General features: G+C 33.4%; 1 protein-coding gene across 3 annotated transcripts; it reads right to left on the bottom strand.

Moving 5' to 3' along the window:
- Positions 1–901: 901 nt before the first annotated feature.
- On the bottom strand, positions 902–26102 carry LOC112127324 (chondroitin sulfate synthase 1-like). 3 transcript variants are annotated; one of them, XM_024228078.1, is made up of 4 exons: positions 25916–26102; positions 18129–18237; positions 15705–16055; positions 995–1958 (listed from the first exon to the last, which is right to left on the bottom strand). In XM_024228078.1, exons 1-4 carry the CDS (start codon positions 26003–26005, stop codon positions 1825–1827), a joined length of 684 nt encoding a protein of 227 aa, XP_024083846.1. In that variant the 5' UTR covers positions 26006–26102; the 3' UTR covers positions 995–1824. The 3 variants fall into 3 exon arrangements, with proteins under 3 accessions (XP_024083845.1, XP_024083846.1, XP_024083847.1); XM_024228079.1 differs by lacking the exon at positions 25916–26102 and adding an exon at positions 20829–20856 and having other exon boundaries at positions 996–1958; XM_024228077.1 differs by lacking the exons at positions 18129–18237; positions 25916–26102 and having other exon boundaries at positions 902–1958; positions 15705–15847.
- Positions 26103–26224: the final 122 nt, after the last annotated feature.

The raw sequence follows: 26224 nt of genomic DNA on the forward strand, positions 1-26224 counted from the left end.
TCACCTTATCAATCAAAAATGCCACTCCTATCGTCGAGCCAAAAGAATATTTCAATAAAATATCTACAGTTTGAAAATATAAAGTGTAACAGCTAATTCAGGACCTGTTTGAAGTATTTTACGTTCCGTAAAACCATTGACCTAGATTATAAAGCTTTAATAGTGGTAATAGCCAAATAAACAGATTTTCTAAAAATAGACAAAATCTAAGCGAGAAAAGCACACCAAACGATGTCTATTTCTTACATTTCTGGTCTTACTTTCCAAGTCTGCTTTGAACCGATTTACAAATTATAAAACCATTCAAAAAAAAAATTAACAGTTAATTTTTTCCAGGTAACAAAAGCACGTTTATTACATTGGGCGAATTTGATCTCGGTTGAGTAACCGGTTCTCGCCAATTCTGCATTCTGTACCATTTCCTCCTGAATTTCTTTAAAAGGCTCATAGTCCTTATAATTTTAACGGTATCGAGTCCTCCTTTTAGCAAGGAGAAGGGTAATACTTTAGCAGTCAAAGAAAAGAGGGGGCATACAATTATTTTGTTTAATAATCTTTTAAATTCCTTAATTACAAACCGAAAGTTTACTATTACAGGGAGAGAATTATGTACTAAGAACAAGTAAATCCACAATATTGTAACTTTAATAAAATTTGTTATGCTTACTATCATAAAAGGAGAAGCAATATCTGGACATTTAGTAGTGAATTTAATACGACTTTATATTAGCTTGATTTAGTTTGCATGGATTTATGGCGTTGGGTCAACGGGTTCAAGAATGATTTAATTTCCTTACATGTTCATACGCATTTCTTAAGGAAGTTAATTATTCAACTTGTCATTGTGGTGGCAAAAATACCATATTCTAATTTGCAAACAATCAATAGGTCTTGAAAGCCTTGAATGAAAAAAAGACTATAAATTTTTTTTCCAGTAGTTAATCACCAGTTCAGAAATATGTATGAGTCTATTAATTCCTCTTCCTTTTGATATTGAAACTGTGAAAAAAATATTACATACCTCGTAGGACCAAGTGCATGGTATCCCTGCGAATTTTTGGACGCATCGTCCCAGTTCCACGTCTTCGTGGTTCGTGTAGAGGTTCCTGAGACAGTATTTGACGTGAGGTGCCACCCTGGCGAGCGTTTCCCTGCTCATGATTACACCCGGGCCGCCCATGCAGAAGTTCTCGTCGTACTCGAGGCTGAGTAAGCCGAATTCTTCCTGGTTGCCCCTGCCCGCCTGGCCGATGAACAGAGCCTTGCTGGAGTCGACGGACCTCAAGAAGGGTTCGATTTTATCCGGCCGGATGTAGACGTCGTCGTCCGCTCTTAAGAACCACTCGAATTCGTCTCCGTAATTTTCCCACATGTACTGAAGCATGAGGAAAGACTTTTTCTGCGGAGGATATGAGTCGTCGACGCCTTTTAACGCGACTAGAGGCAGGTCCGGTCTGTTGCTAGGGGCGGTGGACCATTCGGAGGAAAAAAATTCTATCTTACCGGGAACATTTCGACCCCAAGTCTCGTATACGGCCGTGGCCCGAGTCGACAAATATTTCTTCGCCGTCATCACCCCAACGAAAAGGAGCGACTTCTTCCCACCGGAGATTTTCGCCTTGGGTTTTATATCCGCGGTGACCATTTCGGGAAACGGCTGCTTTCCCCGTTGACACTTGTCGACCGGCCTTTTCGTGAAGAACATCAAACCGAATGAAAAGCTAATGGAGAAGAACAGCAGTAGGTACACGAACCGCCGCTTCCTCGGGTACATAATTACCGGTGCGTACAACTTGAATCGGCTTCTCTTCGGCTGGAACGATACTAGCTCGGTAATAGGATGGTACACATGGTTGTTGTTGGTGGCCACATCCTTGCCTTCTTTGACGGCCATCCCATTCGGACTGAGGCAACAACTACCCCATAGCAGTTAGCCCTCATCCCCTCCATCGCAGCCCCTGAAACATAACCCTTAATTAGTCAAGATCACTTTTTTTTGTCCTTCAAGATCAAACAAAAAATCCGAACCACTTTTGATATTCTCACCTCAAGAAACTTTAAACAACTCAAACTCAAAATAACATTTTTTTTGTGCAGACGATCCTTTTTCATAACAAATAAATAAACCAGTACTTGAAAAAATACAAAATGTAGTTACCAAATTTTATTGTTTAAATATATATGTAATGTTTAGTCAGTTCTCTCTCTCTCTCTCTCTCTCTCTCTCTCTCTCTCTCTCTCTCTCTCTCATTCTCTCTCTTCCTGTGTAAGAAAAGTCATAGGGACGTATTTTTATAAATAAATGGTTAAACAATCAATCAATTCATATATCTCTCTCACTCTCTCTCTCTCTCTCACTCTCTCTCTCTCTCTCTCTCTCTCTCTCTCTCTCTCTCTCTCTTTCTGTGTAAGAAACGTCATAGAGACGTATTTTTACAAATAAATGGTTAAACATTCAATCAATTCCTATATATTTCTCTCTCTCTCTCTCTCTCTCTCTCTCTCTCTCTCTCTCTCTCTCTCTCTCTCTCTCTCTCTCTCTTTCTCCTTCTCTTTCTCCCTCGTGAACTCCCCGCACACCATCTATCAAAATTTTTTAATTGGAATTTCTTTTTTTTTTAATCATCTAATTATTGTTTATTAATATTTAATGCAATAATACAATAATTGAGCTGTTTAATAATTTAAACAGTATTGAGATTACAAAAATTACAAATTATTTGAATACAGACGATTTTGATTCTTCTTAGTCATCCATGACCACGTAGGCTTTTATTCACCTCAGAAGAACCTGTGACTACGGGTTTCTCCCGACGTCTCCCATGAATAACACTTAACCAGATTGATTAACTATATTTTTCGACAATGGGAATTTTTTTGCTTGGGATATATATTTTTGAGACGTTTTGTCACCGGCCTATTGTGGAGCTTTGACATATTGCCTGTCTTAATACCTGGCCGATTACCCATGCCACGCCGCCAAATCCACTCGAATACCTGGGAATACCTAGAGCCATCCATCATTCACGACGGATTATTTAAGGGCAAAGTACGGAAAGGTTAAGTTGACCGAGTATTTACTGAAAACGTTATCGTGTTGTAATAGAGTTGCATGAGACTTAAAAAATTTAATAAATTATATTGATACTCCCACACTTTGAAGCACAGCTTAAAACTTCAATACTTACAAATAATTGTTTTTGAAATATTCTTGCACCGGCTTAACTGACATTAAGTGAAAGCAGTTTTCCATGAAAGTGAAAAATATAAATATAAAACGATAAAACCCGTAAATAACCAACGAACGAGTTCAATCACAATTAAATTTGACTGAATCCAATGGAATATTTATTTTTTATACAGTAACACAGCCTAGTAAAATATTAGAAAAATGTGTGGCGATTAGTGACCATATATCGCACTGGCACTCTCAACACGACACGCAAGAATGGCACGATTGCACAGAAGACAAACACTTTGAGCCCTGAAGATGATCTCAATAAAACTCGAAACGTTGGCACGATAAAGAAAATGTTTTTCTGAAACCTAAATCACACCAGACCGCATCTCACGATTTCTGAATAATTATTAAAAAAATGTACACAAAATTATTTAGATATGATTAATATCAGCTTTTCAGTTTCTTTTCTTGGCCGAATCCCTAGGTTTGAATATAAAACTGCTACACTTATAACTTAAAATATTTGTAAAATTTCATATTGAAAATTAGATATAATGCCAATTTGAACGCCTTTTTCCTGGACCTTACCCCTAAATTTTCATGTACAATAAAATTACAAATAGAAAACAACCATTCTATAACAAGCCTATTGAAAAATTTATATATTTATTTTATTTTTGCAAATTGTTTTTGCTTTTATTTGTATATTCTGTGTTTATTATTACATCTATGGACGTCTTTTTCACTAATGAATAGTAAATAATTTTACTTTCACTGAAATATGAACACAGAATATGGAAGCAACAGGAAAAGCAATTTAAAAAATTATGCTATATATTAAGTACATACTGTTTTCAAATTTAATTAAAACTTTTTCAAATTAAACTGAACATCTTTTATAAATAAAATCGAATTCTTAGCAAGAAAAATTAAACATTTTCAATATTAAATTGATTTTGGAATTTTTTTTAAATGTCTGCGCTTTAGGAAAAAAACCAAATGGAAAAACGAAATGGAACTTTATTAAAATCACGAATAATCTGGACCACGATATAGTCTACATGAAAAAAGCAGCTCAATGATTATTGCCAAAAGTTCCACCTTTTTTAAGGTCATCGTCTGAGCAAAACAATCTTAAATATTTCTACAAATTGACATAATTAAATTTTTAATAGAATATTTCAATTTTTTTCGAAGACAGACTTAGCCCCGACTTTGGGATGTATTCAAACGCCCTGAAGATGGCCTTAAAATAGGTCGAAAGCTTGGCAGTAATAATTGTTTGCTTTTTTGTCATCAAGACCATGTCGTGATTATTCGTGAATAAAAAACTGGTCGATATATCGATCACTTAAAGCTGGATACATCACAAAAAATGATACGAATTTAAGCAGCGTTGTGAATATTTGTTTTGTCGGTTTTAATTTTCCACTATCAGAGCCGAGATTCGCGAATATGCACTTGGTTTTGGAGATTTCTGTAAGATGTGAGTGGTTCATTATCAAAACAAATTATTGAAGTTTCACGGAAGAATGTAAGGGTGAAAGTGTCGGACGTAAAGTGAGTTGAGCAAGGGAGCGAAGACACCGCCCTGTGGGACTCCACGTAGAATGTTATAGATACTGATAGATAAGGTAGTATCTTAGTATAAGTTAACTGGTAGAATGCACATAAGCATCTGCAAGAATCCGGAATGACATAACTGATCAAAGGCTTGACGTATATCCAAGAACCTGGGCAATACTAGTTTAGCTCGAGGGTTCTCGAAAAAAAGTTTTGTTGGTGTTTTCTGATATTTTTATGATTGCGTTAGTAAGTGAAACAATAATACCTGAACGAACTTTACTTTAACTTTTTACTTTAATTATTTCAATTAATTTTTCTTTTTATGTAAGGTCTAGGTTGAGATGAAAAAGTCTGTGTCACGAGCGGGATTCGAACCCACGACCTTCGGCTGGATTCCCGGTAGGTTCGAATCCTGCTCGTGACACTTATTTTTTCATCTCAACCAAGACTTTACATAAAAGGAATAATTAATTGAAATAGATAATTTGGTCAATTAGACCTTAACTTTTCTAAATCAAGGATGAATTCGTTTGTAAATATTTAATTTAATTTGGAAAAAAGTTTGTTTTGGGTGAAAACAATCATGGTTTAAAAGGTCAATTTGTACTATTAGAAAAAATTTTGTTAAATAAATTTTAAATTTTTTTCGTAAGACAGTGCCTAGTTTTTGCGTACGTAAAAAGCTGCATTGGCTCTAAATGATGACGGTGCAAAAAATTTACTCGGTGGACTCAGACCTATTAAATAATAGAGCCAATTCACTGCCCTGCCGGCCACTGCGGGCCCCTTTTCATGTTGATATCAACTTTTCATTTGATCCGAATGGCCTTTATGAAAATTCCTCTTCGAATTCCGTCGATTCGGAATTTTGATGACCAGTGTTGGCGAGGATCGGTTCCGTGTTTGCTTTGTGTTAGATGTATTTTTTTACGAAACAGATAAGATAAGCAGAAATAGCATGGGAAAATAATTTGGCAGATCTTACAACCAATCTCATTTTATGCTGATAAATAAACACCACAATAACTGCTCAATAATACTTCATAATTTTTTTCTGCAAATAGGCAAGTTCTTTGTTTAAAAATTCACATTTCAAGAGCTTGCAACCTATTATATTTGCCATTTTTCAATTTTTTATATGCAACGCCGCAATCCCAGATTATCAGAAAATATTTCAACAAAATAGCAACAAACTTAGTTGAAAAATGTTCGATTTTTTTCAAGCGAGGATATGTTGCAATCAATCGACTCTTGTCCATTTCTTATCTGTTTTATTCTTATCTTTTCCCAGTCTGAAGAAAGCTCTTAGAATATCGCAAAAATTAAAAAAAAAACGCGAATTACTTCGAATTTTTATTTTAAAATTGTGACTATTATTTTATAATATTCAACCAGAAGCATCTTACAACTTTCTTATTTTATAAATAACTATCATTTCAAGATGACAGAAAAGTATGATTTTCGATTTTGCATCAATAGTTTTAAATTTAAAAAAAAATTAGATACCTCGTAGAAAATATCAGTCACATAAAAAATTTTCATATTAATGAATCAAGTCCTTGTAACCAAGAGAAAATACAGTTTTTAGTCAAAAGGTTTGCACAATTCAGTTCACTTGGGGAGTTCGAGATGTCAAAAATGTAACCAAGTCTAGATATTTCTTGATCAACCACACTATAGAAAATATTTGGTCGTTATCGATTATTTTGGTCCGCCTACCCTAGCTGGGTTTGGCTGTCTTTCACAATCTTTATCGTTGGTTCTGTCACGTTACTACTTAATATATTGTTAAAATTTACATCTTTTTACCTATCTATCTGGGAGATTATGATTTTAATGAGTATCTAAGTTGCCAACACATTAACCATATTGCGTGTCTGAAAGATGATGACCACACAATCTCACAATTTCCACCCCGAGGAATATCGAGTACTTTGGGGTGAGAATATGACATCTGGAGAATAAAAAGAAGTTATTAGCGAGAAAGGCGTGGGTTCGATCATGCCCCAGGGAATGTCGAGTATTCCGGGGGAGTGATGTGACCAGATTTCTTTGTCTGGATAGAGGGTGCTGTGTTTATATTAATTTATTACAATGAATGTCATTTATTAGCGTAAAAGGTAGGTGTAGTTTAACTCTGCCCCGAGGAATATCGAGTACTCTGGGATGAGTGTATGATGTCTGGAGAGTAAAAAGAACTTGTTAGCGAGAATGGAGTGGGTTCAACCCTGCCCCGAGGAGTATCGATACCGGGGGGGAGGGGTGAATGTGACCAAACTTCTGTTTAATCCTTTTGTTAAAAAATAGTTCCTACTCACAGTAAGTTGTTTGGGCATGGTTGTAGAAATCCTTCAACCTGATGATGAGGTAAGGATTCGAAATCCGGATCGTTGGAAAACAACTTATTGTGAGTAGGAAATATCTTTTTTAAAAAAGGATTGAACTTGAAATGAACACTCACTCCATCATTCATCATTTCTATAAACTTCTGTTTGCTTCGGGTGGTGATGTGTACATGTATACTATATGTAGTTGACAACCTGACATTTTAAAACAATAAACGTGAAAGACAAAGAAAAAGAAGAATAACCGCAGAGAGCCGGCGATGACCTCAGCTGTTGGTCTTACAGATTTATATAGTTTCTTTAAAAATTCATTTTTTACCATGAGGTTTAAGCAGGATTTCTGCCCTGTTTATTTATAATGGAATTATTACAGAAACTAAGATTTTTTAACAGAATATTATGGTTAGTTTCACTATCCTGGAAAGGAGATCTCTCGATTATCGTCTTTTTTTTATCGTCGAAGAGGGTTGGACAGAATTCGTTTGAATGAGAGTTTTCATTTTGAGGTTCATTATGGTGGTTGTGAGGTTTGTATGAAATTGGCGATAACGGGGAGAATTTTTAGGTCTATATGGGTACTCTCTTTGTGAACATAAAAAGGACCGTCAAGGAATTTTCTTACGACTGTGGATTGGCCACTTAAGATTCAGGGGAAATAGGAATGTTTGGCTGAATCCCACACTATCTGTCCGTAAATCCATGTCGGCCTCACTATGGAATTATAAAGTGCCCTTTGTTTGAAAAAAAGCTGTGTCATCAGCGTCATCAGAATCATATAGTTCAACTTTAATTTAGTGACGTCATTAATGTAAATGGTGAATAGTATGGGCCCATGAATTGAACCTTGGGACCCACGACTCTTGTATGGCACTTACTATTAGAAACATTGTTCTGTTGATTCTTGTTAGAACAACCATTTTAACTATTTCATAAGACAGATAGTAGGGGGGCGTCGGTGGCCGTAACGGTTTAGGCGTTGACACGGCGCTCCAATTACAAATGGGCTTTTTTTCAAAAACACCGGCACCGTGAGGGTTTATATGACCTCTTCTGTTGCGAACCCTCGTAAAAAAAAGTCTGTTTTAAAACGAAAATGAACGGTTTTCCGTATATTTGGAAAGTGACAGTACATGAGCACATTTTTGCAGTGTATAACGCTTAAATAAATTATTTCACATTCCGTCTGAGCTGGCGTTTTATTGTTTTTTAAGTGTGATATTAATTTGCGTGAAAAAGGGGGAACGACAAGGTTAGAATTGTTCGACCGAATTTTTTTCCATATATTTGAACATATCGCTTTATGTTCTGGGCTGTAAGCATAACTGTTACCAATAAATTGATTCGAGCATGTCCACCTTTTTAATGAGATAGGCAGAATATTTGTAGATTTAATTGTATTTTATTTTAAATAATTTGCTATCACCAGGGAACATTTTGTTGAGTATACTGTGCCAATTTTGTAAAAGTTTAGAAATTAATAAAGTCAATTTATTTAACAGTTTATAAAAACCTTTCTAGTAAACCACTAATTGTTAAACTATTGAAACACTGCCTGATTACACAGGATAAAAATTAAAATGGTCTGGTTCAATTTTCTTGTTGAATAAAAGATTTCTTTTTGTCATGTCAGCATTCATGACGTTCTAATTCACAATCTTGTACACTAGGTACAAAATTACATTGCTTACTACCATTATTTATTCTGTTTATGTTTTATGCGCTATTTGCGATTAGATTGTTAGGGGATAAATTTGTTTTGAACTCAGCGTTTTTCACATTATTGCTTAATTTTCATCCACAATTTAAGTTGGAATTGCGAACTTGAGTGTACCGTTGGGAGGAGCAAAGATAAGTGAATTTTTTGCGAAATACTATCTAAACGAAAAATTCACAATTCAATTGAAACTTTTTCTAAATTTTGCCATTTTAAAATGTCTGTATATTTGGATTATTTCTGCTCCAAATAAAATTGAACAAAAGCCTTAATAAGACGTTTCCTATTTTTTTTTAATTTTCTTCTATTTTACAACTGGACTGTTCGTTCGATGTAACAAGAAAGACAGATAGTTCATACATAGGAACAATAAAAGGGAAACATGGACATCAACCATCCAGCTATGGAAGCCGTTATTGTATCAATCTTCTTTGAGGATTATTAAGTAACCTGGTGGTTGACAGGTTTTTGACGAAAGGGTTCAGATGATGAATATAGCTATGAATGGAAACTCTAGTAACAGGGATTTGGCTAGTTTGGCTCGATGAGAAAAAAAGAACAAGACGGTAAGTGGAAGGTATAAACTGAGTAAAGCAGAGGAGCGAGGACGCTACCCTGTGGGACACCTGCTAGAATTTGATGGATAGGAGATAATGAAGTTTTATAGGATATTTGGAAGTGACGTTAGTTAAGAACCTTTGGACGTAGAGACCTAGGTAATAGGTGCTAGTTTTTGAGCTTCCACGATAGTTCAAAGTGACATACTCAGCCAAAGGCTTGGTAATCCAAGAACACACCAGGGCAATATTGCTTTAGCACAAGGAATGTATAAATGAAGTCTTCGATGCAGTGTGCTTTCTGGACAGTCGAGTGGCAACTTCCAAACTCGAATTGATGATGGGTAATTCTGTTTGTAGGAATTTTCTTGACAGGCGGATCTAGGATCTTTTCCAGTATTCTGCCAAAGATGGGCAAAAGGCTGATGGGTCAGTAAGAGCCAGGATTGGGGTTTTTTCAGGTTTTAGGTTTATTCTGTTGGAAGAAAATTTCCAAAGCGTAGGGAAATGGGCGTTGAATAGTAGTTTATGAAGATAATAGCTTTTGTAGATAGTTGGGAAAGGGTGAAGGGAGTTATTAGGTTGTTTTTCTTTTTGGGATGAAAGTTGATCAGTTTTTTAGCGTTGGGTTCAAATTTGTACTAACACTAATGGTTCAAAAAATATGCCCTTACTTTACTAACAAACTCGAGTTTTTCTGGAAAAAATCTTTATAATAATAGAGAATCAGACAGAGGTTAAGAGAAAAATTTGTGTTGCATTTTGGATGTAGACACACTTCTGATGTTTATTAAAGAATTCGTCAATCACCTGTATATACTATAAAAACAAATCAATTATACTACATAATTGTTTTTAATCATAGAATTATTCAAACTAATATATCATCCCATAAAAAATGTAATATGGTAGCATCGAAAACATGATAAGTTTTTAAATTCTACAATGTTTTCCATCCAATTGGAATGCAAGACGATAAAACGATAAAAGAGAAATTTAAGTTTTTATCTTATCTGTCCCGTTGTTTTCTTAATGCTTTTTTTCTCGATCGCGGATTTCCTAGAAAGTGGTATTTGTTTACTGATGAAACTATGAACGCCTAAGGGATAAACAAGCAACAATGAAATTTCTGTTTCATCTTTCCCCTCAGGACTCATTGATATCACTAAAGGCGCTTTTGTTCACGTCCGAATAGAAATCTACTTGACAAAATGAATTCACAGATCATTTCTTTATTTTAAATTTACAAATTATATCTAGGATTTTTTTCCCACCTTGGTTCAAAAAATCGCAGATTATTAATTTATTTCAAGCTTAAGTCACCTGTTCCGATTCTTGGAGGAAACAGGATTGTTGTATTGTATATAGTTTTCTGTCCCGAGCATGTGTTGAAAGCGAATGTATTTATTAGCGTGAATGTGTAGTGTAAGATGGCGGGATATTGATTACCCATCGGCCCTCAAATAGGTTAGTTATAATAGGTGTTAAGGATAATGGAGGAATACCAAATACTCTACCACCCTGAGTTAATGTAAATGAAGTAAAGCATGTATTTAATAATGATTCAGAATGTGAATAGATTGGGATCTAGGAACTGCATGTGTTGGGTGCTGAACTGACCTACCTGCTGCCAGCACCCGAGTGCTGGTAATTTATTGTAAATTACAAAAGCTGGAATTGCCGATGGACTAGAAAAAGACAAATGTGTATGTATGTATTGTACACAAATGCGCGGATTTGAGCTTATACAAGTCCAAATACTTCAAATTTATTTGATTTTGCAAAAACATTTAAATTTCCTATAACACGATATAACTGATATTATTTGATATTTAATGATTATTATTATGAGGTCGAGAGGTGCGATCTGGTGTGATGTAGGTTTTAGAAAAACGTTTTCTTTATCGTGCCAACGTTTCGGTCTTTATTGAGATCATCTTCAGAGCTCAAAGTGTTTGTTTTCCGTGTAGATGTGTCATTCTAGTCTGTCGTGTTGAGAGTGCCCAGTATTTAATATTATAATTTTGTTTTTATTGACTAGTCAAATCCCAATTATTACTTTTGTATTCAAATATTTTAATTTACAAAATCGAAGTTAAGGCTAATTTTAAAATAAAGGAAACACTTAGTTCCTTCGTCAAGCTTTCGACCTCTTCATCACTAATTTGAAACTATTTTTAATACTTCACGTGGTCAACAGATATGATCATCTAATTAAAGTTTCAAATATTAGGATATATTCATAAAAAGCTAGATTATTTCAAACTTATTACTAGGTGTTTTTTTCCCTTCGATTTGGCAATATCTTTGATTTTGTGTTACAAAGGAACAAGTGAATTTAAAAAACGCCAAAAAAGAACGTGTTCTACTTTCCCCTACACTCGTTTATCTGTTGTTTTCTAACAACACGCAAGTACGTCAAACTGCTTGCAAAAATGTCGAAATGTTACAATCTGAACGACAATGGATACAGTACACCAACGAAAATCGTTTAAAAAATTCTAATTAAAATTGTATTGAACGTTATCGTTTACAAAACAAAAATCATCACATAAATTTTGTAGTTCATTTCAAAGATTAATTTTTTAATATTGTAGTTTAATGCGCAAAACGTCAAATAAGCCCGGCATAAACAATAAACCGTTCAGTATGAATTTACAAAAAAATTCGTCAAGTATTTCATTTTAAAACTAGAACGGAAAATCTTATTTTTTCTTGCTTTTTTAATATTTTTTGGCTATTAAGACAAAAATCGGATTATTAGTTCAATCTCCTTTTGAATATCCTTATGACTAAAGTTATTGGGTCTTCTAAACGGCGAACCCATGGGGTTTTTCCTTTTTCAAAATTCAGTGAGGATTTCTGTTCGAAAACTGAAACCTCGCTGACGAGGGCACAAGGCTGAAATGCGTTCAACTCAAACCCCGGGGAGGTAGACGGACCCAGCGCCTGTTCAACATCCCTACACTAAACGGACCTCGTTCATCACGCATTCCTTTAAAAAAAATCTTACTATGCTAAAATCAACTACTTTAATATTCTCTATCATTAAGCTAGTAAAACCTACCATACGATAAGGGTAGACTTAAGAAAAACAACTAGACCAAGAAATGGTGAAAACATGAAAAAAATGTATTTCACACTAGATAAAATATTGTTTAAAACTTTTACCATAGTTTTAAAACGACATTTTAAAATCGAAGATGGCCAAGTTGTAATTTCTGTCCTTGTTTGCTTTAAAACCTATTATAAAAATGATCTACAATGGAGGCACATTCAAGAAAATACGTACAGATCAACCACTGATTATGGCTCAATGCAGAAGCATGCAGAGAAAACTGGCAAGCATAGACAGAACAGGATGATCATATGCAGAAATTTCAAAATTGGAAAAAATTGTAAGTTTTATAAATTTTAACTCGTTTGCTTCACCAATTTAAAGTGGGAGATGGACAAGTTATAATTTTTATTCTTCTTTTTTTTATCTTGTTAGAAATTTATAGCTATAAAAACAATTCGACACAATTGGGCTTTTAGAGTTTCAAAACTGTTATGTTGTTTTTGGCAGGACTGGATATTTCTTTACAAAAAAAATGTAGCTTCGTTCTCTCGGTATTACATAATGAATATCAGATCCAGGGGGAAAAAACGTAAAGACCAACCATTGAGGATGGTAAAATTCATAAGGACGGCTGTCAGACAAAACAGCATGGTGGCATGGAAAGACCAGATTGACCCGTAGACATAGATAATAGACGAAAATGGTAAGTCTTATAAACTACCTAACAACTTTTAGCCCTGTTTGCTTCAACAATTTAAAAATCGAAGGTGGCCAGGTTATAATTTATACTTATTTGCATTAAATTCTGTTAGAAAATTATACGTGTAAAGACAATTTGCCATAAGTGGGCTTTTAGACTTTCAAAACCGATACGTATTATGTTATTTCTGGCAGTACATAATATTTGTTTAAATGTTAACAATGAACATTGGGTATGTGTGAATGTAAAGAAAACAGTTAATAGAATCAATATTTTTTTTTTATTCCAGGCTTGTAAAACTAAAGAATTTTGAAGCACAAAGGGGCAGAAACATTAAAGAACCCTTATAGCTATAAAAAAATTTATGACCGATTTATATTTGTAGCCTTCGGTAAGGCGTACTTCGAACAATTCATTTTAAAACATTTATCATTCTTTTTAAAATTAAAAGCCAGCTGTTTTTTTAAGGGATGATATCTATGAACTTTTCTCGAGGGTTGCCAAAGAAGAGAAAATTTCAAATTGAGATTTAAAAAAAAAAAAGATAAATATTTATACGGGTGTACGGCTACCGGTGTTACAAACTTTGCCAGTATATTCTATATTCAAAATAAAACCAAAAAGTCCTAATTAACTATGGTCCGAATCTTAACAGTTTCGGTGTTATTCACCCTTTTTCTGATTTTTTAAAATTTCACGACCATGTTTCAAATAAACAATGATAACTCCCGAACTAAAATCTTTTGCACAAATCCATAAATACCATTGAAAAATACGTTAAATTTCCAATAGGATGTGATAAATATTAAACTTGTAAACGTTGGTGTAATAAGCGTTTCAGTAGCCAGAACAGAAATTTTTTTTTTCAAAGTAAAAAACTTACGGTGATTTTAAACTACTATTTCCAAACCTAGAGACCAGCAAATTTCAGAAAACGTATTCCATTTAATATCCCTTTTAGTGATGTAATTGCTGGTTTAATAATTACTTTTTTCAAAGATGAAGAAATGTATGAAGGAAAGGAAAAACCATTGTTGTCGCATTGGTAAGGTGGAAAGATTAAAAAAAAAAAACTAAAGGAAATTTTGAATGAATTTATTAAACGTTTTTTTAATTTGGGATCGAAACCGAAATAGTGCATGTGTTTATTTATTAATTATTTACCAACACGACGGCAGCTTTGTTTAAAGGATTATTTCGGTTTCGAACCAAATTAAAAAACGTTTAATAAATTCATTCAAAATGCCCTTAAGTTTTTTTAATCTTTACACCTTACCAATCTGTCAACCATGTTTTTTCCTTTCCTTCATAAATTTCTTCATCTTGAAAATAAGTAATTATTAAAAAAGCAATCACACCACTAAAAAGGATATTAAATGGAGTACGTTTTCTGAGATTTGCAGGTTTCTAGGTTTCGAAATGGTAGTTTAGAAATTTTTGAAATTTTTTCTTCTTCGGCAACCCTCGAGAAAAGTTCATAGACATCATCCCTTAAATAAAACAGCTGGCTTCTAATTTTAAACGGAATGTATGATGATGTCGCCGGTACCACTTTAAAATGATTTGTACGACATACGTTTTACTCAAGACTACAAAATAAAAATTGGTCACAAAATGTTTTATGCCTATAAGGGTTCTTTTATGTTTGTGACCCTTTATGCTTCGAAATTGTTTAGTTTTACAAGCCTGGGATAAAAAAAAATTGTATTGACTGTTTTCTTCAAAATGTTCATTGTTAATGTTTAAAAATTTTATGCACCGCTAGAAATAACATAATACGTATCAGTTTTGAAAATCTAAAAGCCCACTTATGGCAAAGTGTCTTTATACGTATAATTTTCTAACAGGATTTAAAGTAAATAAGCATGAAAATTATAACCTGGGCTCGTTCGATTTTCATATTGTTGAACCAAACATGGTTAAAAATTACAAAACTAAAAAAAAATTAGTTTAGGAGTTATCATTGTTTATTTTAAGCAAGGTCGTGAAATTTTAAAAATCAGATGAAGAGGAATAACTCCGAAACTGTTGAGATTTGGACCATAGTTAATTAGGACTTTTTGGTTCTATTTTGTATGTAGTATCTACTGGCAAAGTTAGCCTAACACCGTGTATAATGGATTTGCTTTTTTTTTAAATTTTTATTTTTTTATTTACGGGCAATAGCCCATTTTATTTCAATAATTACAAAAAGACAAAGAACATTTAAAATATGAAAAACAATGACAATTTAGATACCAATATTTTATGTACCGCTAGAAATAACATAATACGTATCAGTTTTGAATACAAAAGTAATAATTGGGATTTGACTAGTGATTAAAAACAATTATAAATGAGATTAATTATTATTTTTGATGACTGTTCTTTTTATTTATTAAAAAACTATTGTTTTACCTCAGAAACCGAAATATAGTGCAAATCTGCCGGATACCTTGTTTTAATATATTTTTTTGTCGTACAATCACCATATAATTTTTCAAAATTTTTCTCAATTTTGCAGTTAGCATTGTACAATGCGGTTGTTCATGATGCAGGTATAATTTATACATCGTTAATATTATCTTGATATAAACTTACCGTCGAAGGAACAGCTGTATGGCCAGTGAGGGAAGAACTGAAGGGACATCGGCCTTGTGGAATATAATAAAAAGACGTCCCAAGGCTTGGAGGGGGCACGCGCGGTTCCACACGTCACGTCGCAACACCCAACCGGTTCTGCCCCGACGTCTACATCTCCTGGGCATATAATTTTCCAATTTTCGCCCCCCCCCCATTCGACGCAAAATAAGTGACGACGAGGGTGCAGCATCGACGCAGGATGCAGATGAGGATGCAGGAATCCGCAGCTGGGGAAACAGCGTCTCGTCGACTTCATTGGTCCCTCCATCAAATCATCGGCCGATTTTCTTATTCCCAAATATCCCTCGGCTAAAAATTTATATAAAAGTTTAAATATACAAAATGATTCAGTTTTTCGTTTAAAATAAGTTCCTGTTTATAAACAAATTTGAATGATTCAATTCCCTAGTTGAGTGGTTTACATTACACTGATTCATCCAAACATACTAGTAAAACGAAAGGATAAAAAAATAGTACTAAATTACTATTAAACTACTACTCACCAATAAGTTATTCACTTAGAAAATAATAAAAGTACTCGTATTACTCTTAATAATGTTTTAAAAGAGTAAAGAATGAAAACAGGAGAGGGATGAAAAGGCAGAAAAATAGAGAGTGAGAAACAAAAAGTTGAACGGAAGAATAAGGGATGGAGAGTAGTAGACATGAGTAAAATAGAGTGCGAAAAAGAAAAAAATATAATGAGAAGGAATTGAAGAGAATTAGAGTAAGGGGATTAGTGACAATGAAGAGAGAGAAAGAGGGAGAGGGACAGGAAGAGAGACAGGGAGAGAGAGAGAATGATAGAGATAGAGAGAGAGAGAGAGAGAGAGAGAGATAGAGAGAGATAGAAAGTGAAAAAAGGAGAAAGTGAGTGAGTAAATTAAGAAGAGAAGAGTGTCAATGGGAGAAATTTAAGAGAAAGAAAAGAAAAGCTGGAGGGAGGGAAGGAGGGAGGGAGAGAGAGAGGAAAGAGAGAGTATGATTGAATTAATCGTGAAGAAAAGAGAGATAGAGATAGAGAGCGAGAGAGAGAAATGGAGAAGAGAAAGAAAAACGGGAGAGAGAGTGAGAGTGAGAGAAAGAGAGAGACAGACAGACAGACCACAGAGGTAGGGAGAGAGAGAGTGGAGAAGAATGAAGAAAAGAAAGAGAGAAGAGAGAAAGCATGAGAGAAAGAGAGAAAAGTACGAGTAAGATAATGAATGACAGTAAACCAGAAAGTGCAGAACAAAAGAGAGACAGAAATATAGAAAAAGGGGCAGAGATAAGAGTAATAGAAGAAAGAGAAAGAGAAAGAGAGAAAGAGAGAAAGAAAGAGAGAGAGAGAGAGAGAGAGAAGAGAGGAAGAGTGAGCATGAGAGAAAGAGATACTGAAAAAGTGAGAGAGAGTGGAGAATAAGCGAAGGATAGAAAGTGAGAGTGAGAGAAGAGAAAATAATGAGCATGAAAGAAAGAGATACAGAAAAAAAGAGAAAAACACAAGTAAGAGAGTCAATGATAGGAAAAAGAATGTTAAAAAAAATAGAGACAGAAATATAGAAAAAGGGACAATTAGATGAGTAATAGAATGTAAGAAAGAGAGAAATAGAAAGCAATGAACGAGGGAAAACATAGAGCGAAAGGGTAAAAATAGAAGAATAAAAGGGAATTGCTAAGAAATAAAAGGTTTTACATGTTCTGCCAAGTTTTTTTTTACTGCCAAACTGATCCCCATGCGTCTGCAAAATAAAAAACCTCCTCAACTGAGTAGCTATGCACGAACTACAGAAATTTGGATAGAAAAAATCAGTAATTCAATCGAACTATTGACAGGTTTATTACATTATGTTTCATGCTCTTATGGTATGACGAGATTTAAAATAGACCAGAAATTGTCTGTATTTCGACAATTATTTTATACAGGGGTTGTATGATACGACATCAAACGAAGCTATACTAAAACGACAATTGATATAACATAGAACTCTTCAATAATAAATAATTAAATTTAAAGAAAGTATGTGTTATAAGGAAAAATAAAATAATAAATTGTAACAATTGTGACAGGCAGAACAGAAAAAAGTTATGCTGACACAATCGTTATATCATTAATCTCAGTAACACCTTAAAAAGAAGGTCATATATCAATCCGAGATTTAGATAATACGCACTTGTAAAATATTTGATAGTTTGATTGATATATCATAAAATCTACAACAAAAATGAGTTTCGTTTTAACAAATGATTCAAACATATTAAAGTAATTTTTCTCTCGAATATAAAAGAGAGTGAGAGGGAGGGGGCGAGAGAGTGAAAGGGAGAGAGGAAAAGAAACAAACATACATTTCTTAAACATACAAAACCTTCATATACAAAAATATTAAACAAGAACAAACTTACCGACGTACGACTGAAGTTGGTGAAATGCCACAACGCGTCCGACAAATAAATCCATCGATGATAAGAAGACAAGGATGACGACAATTCCATAAAGTGCACATTTGGACATCTGCAACAGAAATAATAAACGTAGTTGTAATAACATTATTCGAAGAAACGAGTCAACGTATTATTTTATAACAAGTTAATATACTCGGAACCCTACATTAAAACATGGTAAGGAACAGTGGACGCACTTAGTTAAACCTTAGGTGCTTTAATTTGAAGCAGTACACATCCTTTACAAAATGAACAATTGGTGGGAGGAATTGAAAATCCAATAATCCAATGTATCAATTTCAAAGTATCAACATTACCATTGGCTGTACATTTGATATAACACTAGCCATAGATCACATTAGAACGGTAAGCATAACAAGGATTGCAGTAGTTCTTGCAGACAGTTCTGTGGCATTATGAAAGGACTACCCTGACTCAAAAGGGAATTCAGGAAAACTTGAATATTCTACTAGATATAAATGGTACTTGAGGTTTCTAAGGAAAATTAGGACATCTGAGAGCAGAACGTCGAAGGTTTGAAATATGGCCAGTCCAAACCTAAACAAGGATGTGATAATCTATAATAAAAGTTCCTTCCCAACGTTGCGTACATATGAGCCAATGAGAGCCACTCCTCTAAGACACGATGCACGGAATATGAAAGACCAAAAATACAAGCTATTGTCTATTAGAGGTAATGAACTTTAGGACTTATTTACTACAAAGAAAGTGCGACGATGATTCGGATAGGAATGCCGCGATGGTATAGATGCACAATTGATGACGAGTTGACTTGCCAATCAACAAGTTTAGTACGTATTCTGAGAAACGGTGCACAAAATGTCTTTTAGACCAAATAGTGAACATATTAGAAAAGATTAAAGTAATTTTTCCAAAATAAGGATTCAGTGGTACAAGAACTATGAGAGAATAATAACGTAAAATGCCCGAAGGCTTTCTCTTAAGTTTTAGTCATATTTCACGTCACTATGTCATCATGTAATAGCTCATTTTCACTGGGGTAATGTTTATATTATAGATTGAAAATATCATTTTTCTTCCCACTGACATTTGAACTGATACGACCTAGGTAGTTTTGATTGCTAAAAGTTTGATAAATGTTATCTTTTTTGAGAATTGTCTAATTCTTAGGTTTTTTATATAAACCAAAGATAAAAACCATCAGGCAAAGCTTATAATTATTACTTTAAGACTTCCTTCCCGATCCTAAAATTTAACAAGCCATATGTCAAAATCTTTCCAACTAATTTTTTTTCTCTAGTGATTTACATCGGATTTACATTACATACGGACATTTCGAGCCCTAACTCACTATAATTTGGAATGATTGCGTCCTAGGCATTGATTGTTATTATGATTGATTAATTTTTAATGATATTTTGGCTTTTGTAGCCAGATTTCCCATTGTTTTCCGATCGACAAAGAGGCCGCTTCAGCCCACATACGACCCCTATCCAGTCTGCCAAGCAGATGTGGTAAGATTAATGAAAAATAATGTAAAACAAAAGTGGAAAAATCGCTGGGCACAAAATTATGTCGAATTACGGTGGAAGGCATTGGTCCCTGGCGCACGGATGCCGTATCGAGAAGAGAAAGGGCAAAACGTACCAGGTCGTATAGGTCAAACTCGGCTTACACATGGGCACTTGCTGGCGGGAAAGAGCAACTATATCACGAAAGATTATGTGTGGAACATATTTTACAACGCAGAAAACTAGAAGCCTGCAGGTATGAGCTATGGAGTTCCTGTTGACCTATGCTTTGCCTTACGACACGACCAGTGGGCACGGATCGCTGTTTCAGTACCTTAGGCTATAAGAATTTTTAAATATACGTTCTGTGTGTTTTACGTATTATGTGTGTGAATGTAATTTATTAGCGGGAATGGAGGCGCCCCGACGATTATTGAGTACTCTAGGGAAACTAGTGGTTTCCAGAAAGTTGAAGTAATTTATTAGCGTGCATGGAGGGTTTAAACTCGTTCTTAGGAATATCAAGTACTCTGGGGTGAGTGTGTTTTCTGGAGAGTTAAATTAATTTATTAGCGTGAATGGAGGGTTATAAACCTTCTCTTAGGACTATCAGGTACTCTAAAGTGAGAGTGTGTTTTATAGAGAATTAAAGTAATTTATTAGCGTGAATGGAGGGTAAAACCATCTCTTAGGAATATCAAGTACACTGGTGTTAGAGTGTGTTTTCAGGAGAGTTAAAGTAATTTATTGGCGTGAATGGAGGGTTTAAACCCTCTGTTAGGAATATCAAGTACTCTGGAGGAGTGAATGTGACCAGATTTGTCTTGTTATAAGAGGTGACAAGATATCAGCGTCATCGGAATATCCATGCTTTCCCGTTGCGGGACTAAAGCCCTGGTGGGGTTCCTCCATACAATACACTGTACGGGTGGTTCCATCCGGGAGTCAGGCTTCTTGTCTCTAGCGGTTTCCAAGGGAGGGGGAAGCTTGAAAATCTTTTGTGTTATGTGATTATGATTTTCTTGTTCTCTTAATTGCTAATAAGTAGCATGAGGTACTTTCAGAGGTCAACAATTGAAGAAAATATGAGACAGTCAGTGTCAAAGATGCGGGAAAGAAAGACAATGACCACATGATGTTTGTCGGCTCATAAATAATACATTCATACATTTTCCGGTCAAGAGAGTCGAGGATAGGCAGACTAGGCTGTCAATCAAACACTATAAAATTAATTTCAATGTTATCACAAACAAATTGAACTGAAAAAATAATCCTACAGAAGATTTAAGAAATCCAGCATGCTTTGTTTATCCTCATTTAAAAACAACTAAAGTTTAGTGTTGATTTTTTGTAAATAAACAGAGAATTACAGACCTATCATCTGCAACAAAACAATACTGGATGGAGTTCATTGTTCAGTAGAAATCCAGCTTTTAAAACAAGAGTTATTAGAGCTAACTGTCTTTACAGTTTCACATGAAAAGTATGGACTTCTGGAACTACGACTCATTTTTTAGTGAAAACATACACTCACGAAAATGTGGTAAAACTTTTTTAATTATCTTTTTCATCCAACTGCAAAAATACTTTTGCAGCCTATAAAGTTATTGGTGAATCAGTTGAAAATCCAAAAAATTAATATTTTAGAATTTAAACAACAGAACAATTTCAAAAATTTAGCTAAGACAGTAATAAAAAATTTATAAGCTGAGCTATCTGAATTTGTAACTATTTAAATACTTTATTGCGCCATTCAACTTGAAATATGAATTAAATTTAACCTCAATCCATTAAGAGGACAAATAAATAACTAATTAAGCAAGGAATTTGGTAATGGATTTTAATTATTAATAAAAATTGTTATATTATTAATTAAGTACTTAATTTTTAAGGTGTCAAAAAATTTGATTGATATGTAAATGAATATTTCTTTTTTGCAATAGATTTTTTCTAAGACTCTTTTAAATTTACTTCATTTTACTATTATTCAGATTAATAATTATCCAATTTAATAAGTATAATAATTTTTGACTGATATTTATTTAAATTTAGTATTGAAATTGTATCAATGGAGTTGAAACATGCAGTAGGACTAGGGATACCTTTTAATTTTTAGTCAATTAGGAATTTTGTTACATAAGTTTAATGTTAAATATGTTGGAATTGGAAATAAATGAACTGAGCAAAACATTTCTGGGTTGATTTTGTGATTTGCAAATTTTTTACACAGCCTAACTAGCCATGTACAGACAGTCTTATATCATTAAGGACCATTATTTTATTTGTTTATTTTATTAGGCACCTAGATTTTAACGAGGGTTCGCAACAGCAGAGGTTATATCAACCCTCGGGGTGCCGGTGTTTTTGAAAAAAAAAAAAAAAAATCATTTGTAAAAGTATATTGGGTTCTAATGCAGGGCCATTGCCTAAACCGTTGCGGCCACCGATGCCCCCTATTACCTGGTTGTAAGCATGAATTGAAAGGTAATTTTTTTTTTAATAATAAATCTGGACATCCATCAAGGTATGAAACGGCCTACAAATACTTGCAATAAGTATCAGAAGATGGATATGAAATAGAAAATCCTGCCAAAATTGAACTGACATACCAAAACAGATCAAACCCCAACTTCATTTTTCATCATACCACTCACTGACTTTAAAGAAATTTCATAGTGAAATTAGTTATTATAAGCACAATAATTAATAATTCTTCTGCTAATTTTATTGACACTGACCTCTTTAATGGGTACATATATTTTAATGGATAAACCTTTTAAGATTATTTTATTTATTTTAAAGATAACTTAAAATTGTTTGAAACTAATGTTTTAGATGAACTCAAACTCTATTTTTTATCAATTAAGTTATTAAAAAGAACTTTATTAACTTTGAAAAGCAACAACTATTAAACAATTTTATAATTGATTTTTACAAATTATTAAAACAATCAGAAAGTGATTGAAATATTTTAACTATTATTAATTAATTAATATATGTTTCACAGTCATAATTGACGTATTAATTATTTCAAGTAATTACACTTCTTATCTAAAGTCTTGATATGAAAAAGTTATTGTCACGAACGAGATTCGAACCTGTGACCTTCGGCTCAATACACTGCTGCTTTAACCACTTGTCACGATAGCTCAAGTGGTTAGAGTAGCAGTATATTGAGCTGAAGATTGTGGGTTCAAATCCCGCTCATGATACTTCCTTTTTCATCTCAACCAAGGCCTTAGATAAAAAGTATGATTACATGAAATTATTATTTGGCATTTTAGCTACTCACAATCAGCATTTTTATCACAAGTTTCTTTTCTTTATTATAAAAATTGCGAAACATTATTGTGTAGTTTCCGATCATCTAGTTCTGCTTCACTGCTTTGTCCAATCAAACATATTTCAACACTAAACCTTCTTCAGTGGTTGGTTTGTCTAGTTTTATAATTTTAAAACAGACTGACCACTGAACGTTGGAGAAATGCTGAAACATGTCTGGCAGATTAACCCAGAAGCAGCCCAAATGATTGGTAATGACCAAATTTCAAGCTCACCAACACAGAGAAATCTCATAATTAATTTGTCATTAAATAATAGAACAATAAATATGTGTTCCTTAGTGACCTGTTGTTTCATAATTTGTTGAAGTCATGGGGAACAGTCAAGAATGAAGTAGTTTAGAAAAACACCTTTTTTCACTTTTTTGCCGACGTTTCGACCAATATGACACCACAAGATTAGTACCACAATTTATGCCCTAAAGATGTTCCAAATAAAGGTCAAAACATTGGCCAAAAAAATGAAAAAAAGGTGTTTTTCTAAACTACCTCATTTTTTACTGATCCTCACAAATTCAAAAAATTAATAAATAATATTTTATTATATATAACAAAAAGTCCTTTTTAATTACAGATGTCTGCCTCAGCATGAGGATACTAAGGAGCGGGGTTTTTGTTCCCCAAGCACTGCAACATTCTGGCAAATTGTACCTTTTGCCTCAGCATTAATTGAACTTCTTTTCAATATTATTATAACAGCTTGCCATATTCATTTTCTCAAAACAATTTTTAATCAATATATCAGGATGCATTTTTGATGTGGAAATTTGGAAAAATAAAGTTTCAGTTCTTGTTTAAAAAGAATTATAGAAGAAAAAATTATATGCACCTTAAAAATAAAATATGACTCAAGATAGAACATGGATGATAACAAAACCTAACTATTCAATAAGCAAGACCTAAACCATAGTTACTACCATCAAATTTGAATTTTAAATTTCAAGCAAGTAGTTTTTTTTAAACTATCATTTAATATTCCTAAAGATGGTATATTAATTGCACTTTCTTTGGTTTTATCATAACAATCAAAAATAATAAAATGTACAAATTTTTAAATAATTTCAGAAGCTATTGTGGCATTTATGAATTGTTTTTATCATTTATTATAAATTGAATATAATCACTTCTATAACATCTTACTATGTAGATTTGTAATTAAATATATAAATAATATATTAAACAGAATGTTTTCATTAGCCGATGATTATTCGGAGATCGTGAGGTGCGGTCTGGTGTGACGTAGCTTTTAGAAAATCAATTTCTTTATCATGCCAACGTTTCGATCTTTATTGAGATCATCTTCAGGGCCTGGGATTTATAAACATTGTTTAAATTTTACAAATACCTGTAGGATGTAAAAAAAAAAGAAGGAAAAAAAGAATTTGTACAATGCTATACTCTTTGTTCTTTTTTCACATCCTATATGTATTTGTAAAATTTAAACAATGTTTATAAATCCCAGGCCCTGAAGATGATCTTAATAAAGATTGAAACGTTGGCGCGATAAAGAAAATGTTTTTCTAAACCTATGTCACACCACACCGCATCTCACGATCTGTGAATAATCGTTAATTAATGGTCACTAAACACAACACATTAAATATATAAATAATTTATTAAACAGATTTTTTTAAAAATAACTTGTGTTTGCTGGGTCTGCAATAAATTAGCCACCATCGTGGTAATTGTGGCTTTTATGAACTGTTCTTATCATTCATTATAAATTCACTATAATTACTCCTTACAACTTACTGTGTAGATTTGTAATTGTGAATGTATAAATAATTTATTAAACAGATTTTTTTAAACTGGTGTTTAAATGTGCAGTTTTTAGTGACTGTTAGCCAATGATTATTTGGAGATCGTGAGGTGCGGTCTGGTGTGACGTAGGCTTTAGTAAAACATTTTTTCTATTATGCCAACATTTCGATCTTTATTGAGATCATCTTCTGTGTAAAAATATGTAAACAAAAAAGAAAGAAAAAATGAATTTATACTCTTTGTTCCTTTTTTACATCCTACATGTATTTGTAAAATTTAAGCAATGTTTATAAATCCCAGGCTCTGAAGATGATCTCAATAAAGATTGAAATGTTGGCACGACAAAGAAAATGTTTTTCTAAATCTACGTCACACCAGACCGCATCTCACGATCTCTAAATAATCATTAATTAACAGTCACTAAACATGATACATGTGTAGAGATTAGTGACCATTAATCGATAGTAATTCATATATCGTGAGATGCGGTCTGGTATGATGTAGGTTTCAGAAAAACATTTTCTTTATCGTGCCAACGTTTCGATCTTTTATTGAGATCATCTTCAGGGCCTGGGATTTACAAACAATGTTTACATTTAACAAATACATTTAGGATGTGGATAAGTGTGTTGTATAAATTCACTTATCCACATCCTAAATGTATTTGTTAAATGTAAACATTGTTTGTAAATCCCAGGCCCTGAAGATGATCTCAATAAAAGATCGAAACGTTGGCACGATAAAGAAAATGTTTTTCTGAAACCTACATCACACCCGACCGCATCTCACGATATATGAATTACTAAACATGATACATTAAATATATACATAATTTATTAAACATAAACGTTTTTTTAATAACTGGTATTTGTTGGGTCTGTATTAAATTAGCCGCCATTGCGGTAATTGTCACATTTATGACCTCTTCTTATCATTTGTTAGAAATACAATATAATTACTACTGTAACAACTTACTATGTAGATTCGCAATTAAATATATAAATAATTTACTAAACATAAAGTTTTGTTTTAATAACTGGTGTTTGTTGGTGTCTGTATTGGTTTGGTGGCCATTGGGTAATTGTGTCATTTGTGAACTATTTTTTATCATTCGTTAGAGCTTCAATTTTTAATTAATGCTGTAAACACTTACTGTGTTGTATTTTCTCAAGCTTTTAATAACTATTTTCTTTTGTATATTTTCTTTTGACATTTTAAAACAAATAAATTTCCTGGGAGTCATTTGTTTTTGTCTCCTGTTTTATCCTGACGGCCGGCGAACGGTTCGAAAAGGGGAGGGAAAGTCAAACAGTTGATCTGACGGTCGCCTTACTCGAAAATAAGAAACTCCGGGAGAAATCGTTGAAACAAATTTTTAAAATTTTTCAATAAATGTTCGATTTTTAAACCGGTTTTCGGATTGTATTAGTCAATTAATAAAACGAAGCTCGGAGCAGTTCTG

Source organism: Cimex lectularius, unplaced genomic scaffold, assembly GCF_000648675.2.
Source record: "Cimex lectularius strain Harlan isolate CLEC.00 unplaced genomic scaffold, Clec_2.1 scaffold216, whole genome shotgun sequence".
NCBI classification, from domain to species: Eukaryota; Metazoa; Arthropoda; class Insecta; order Hemiptera; family Cimicidae; genus Cimex; species Cimex lectularius.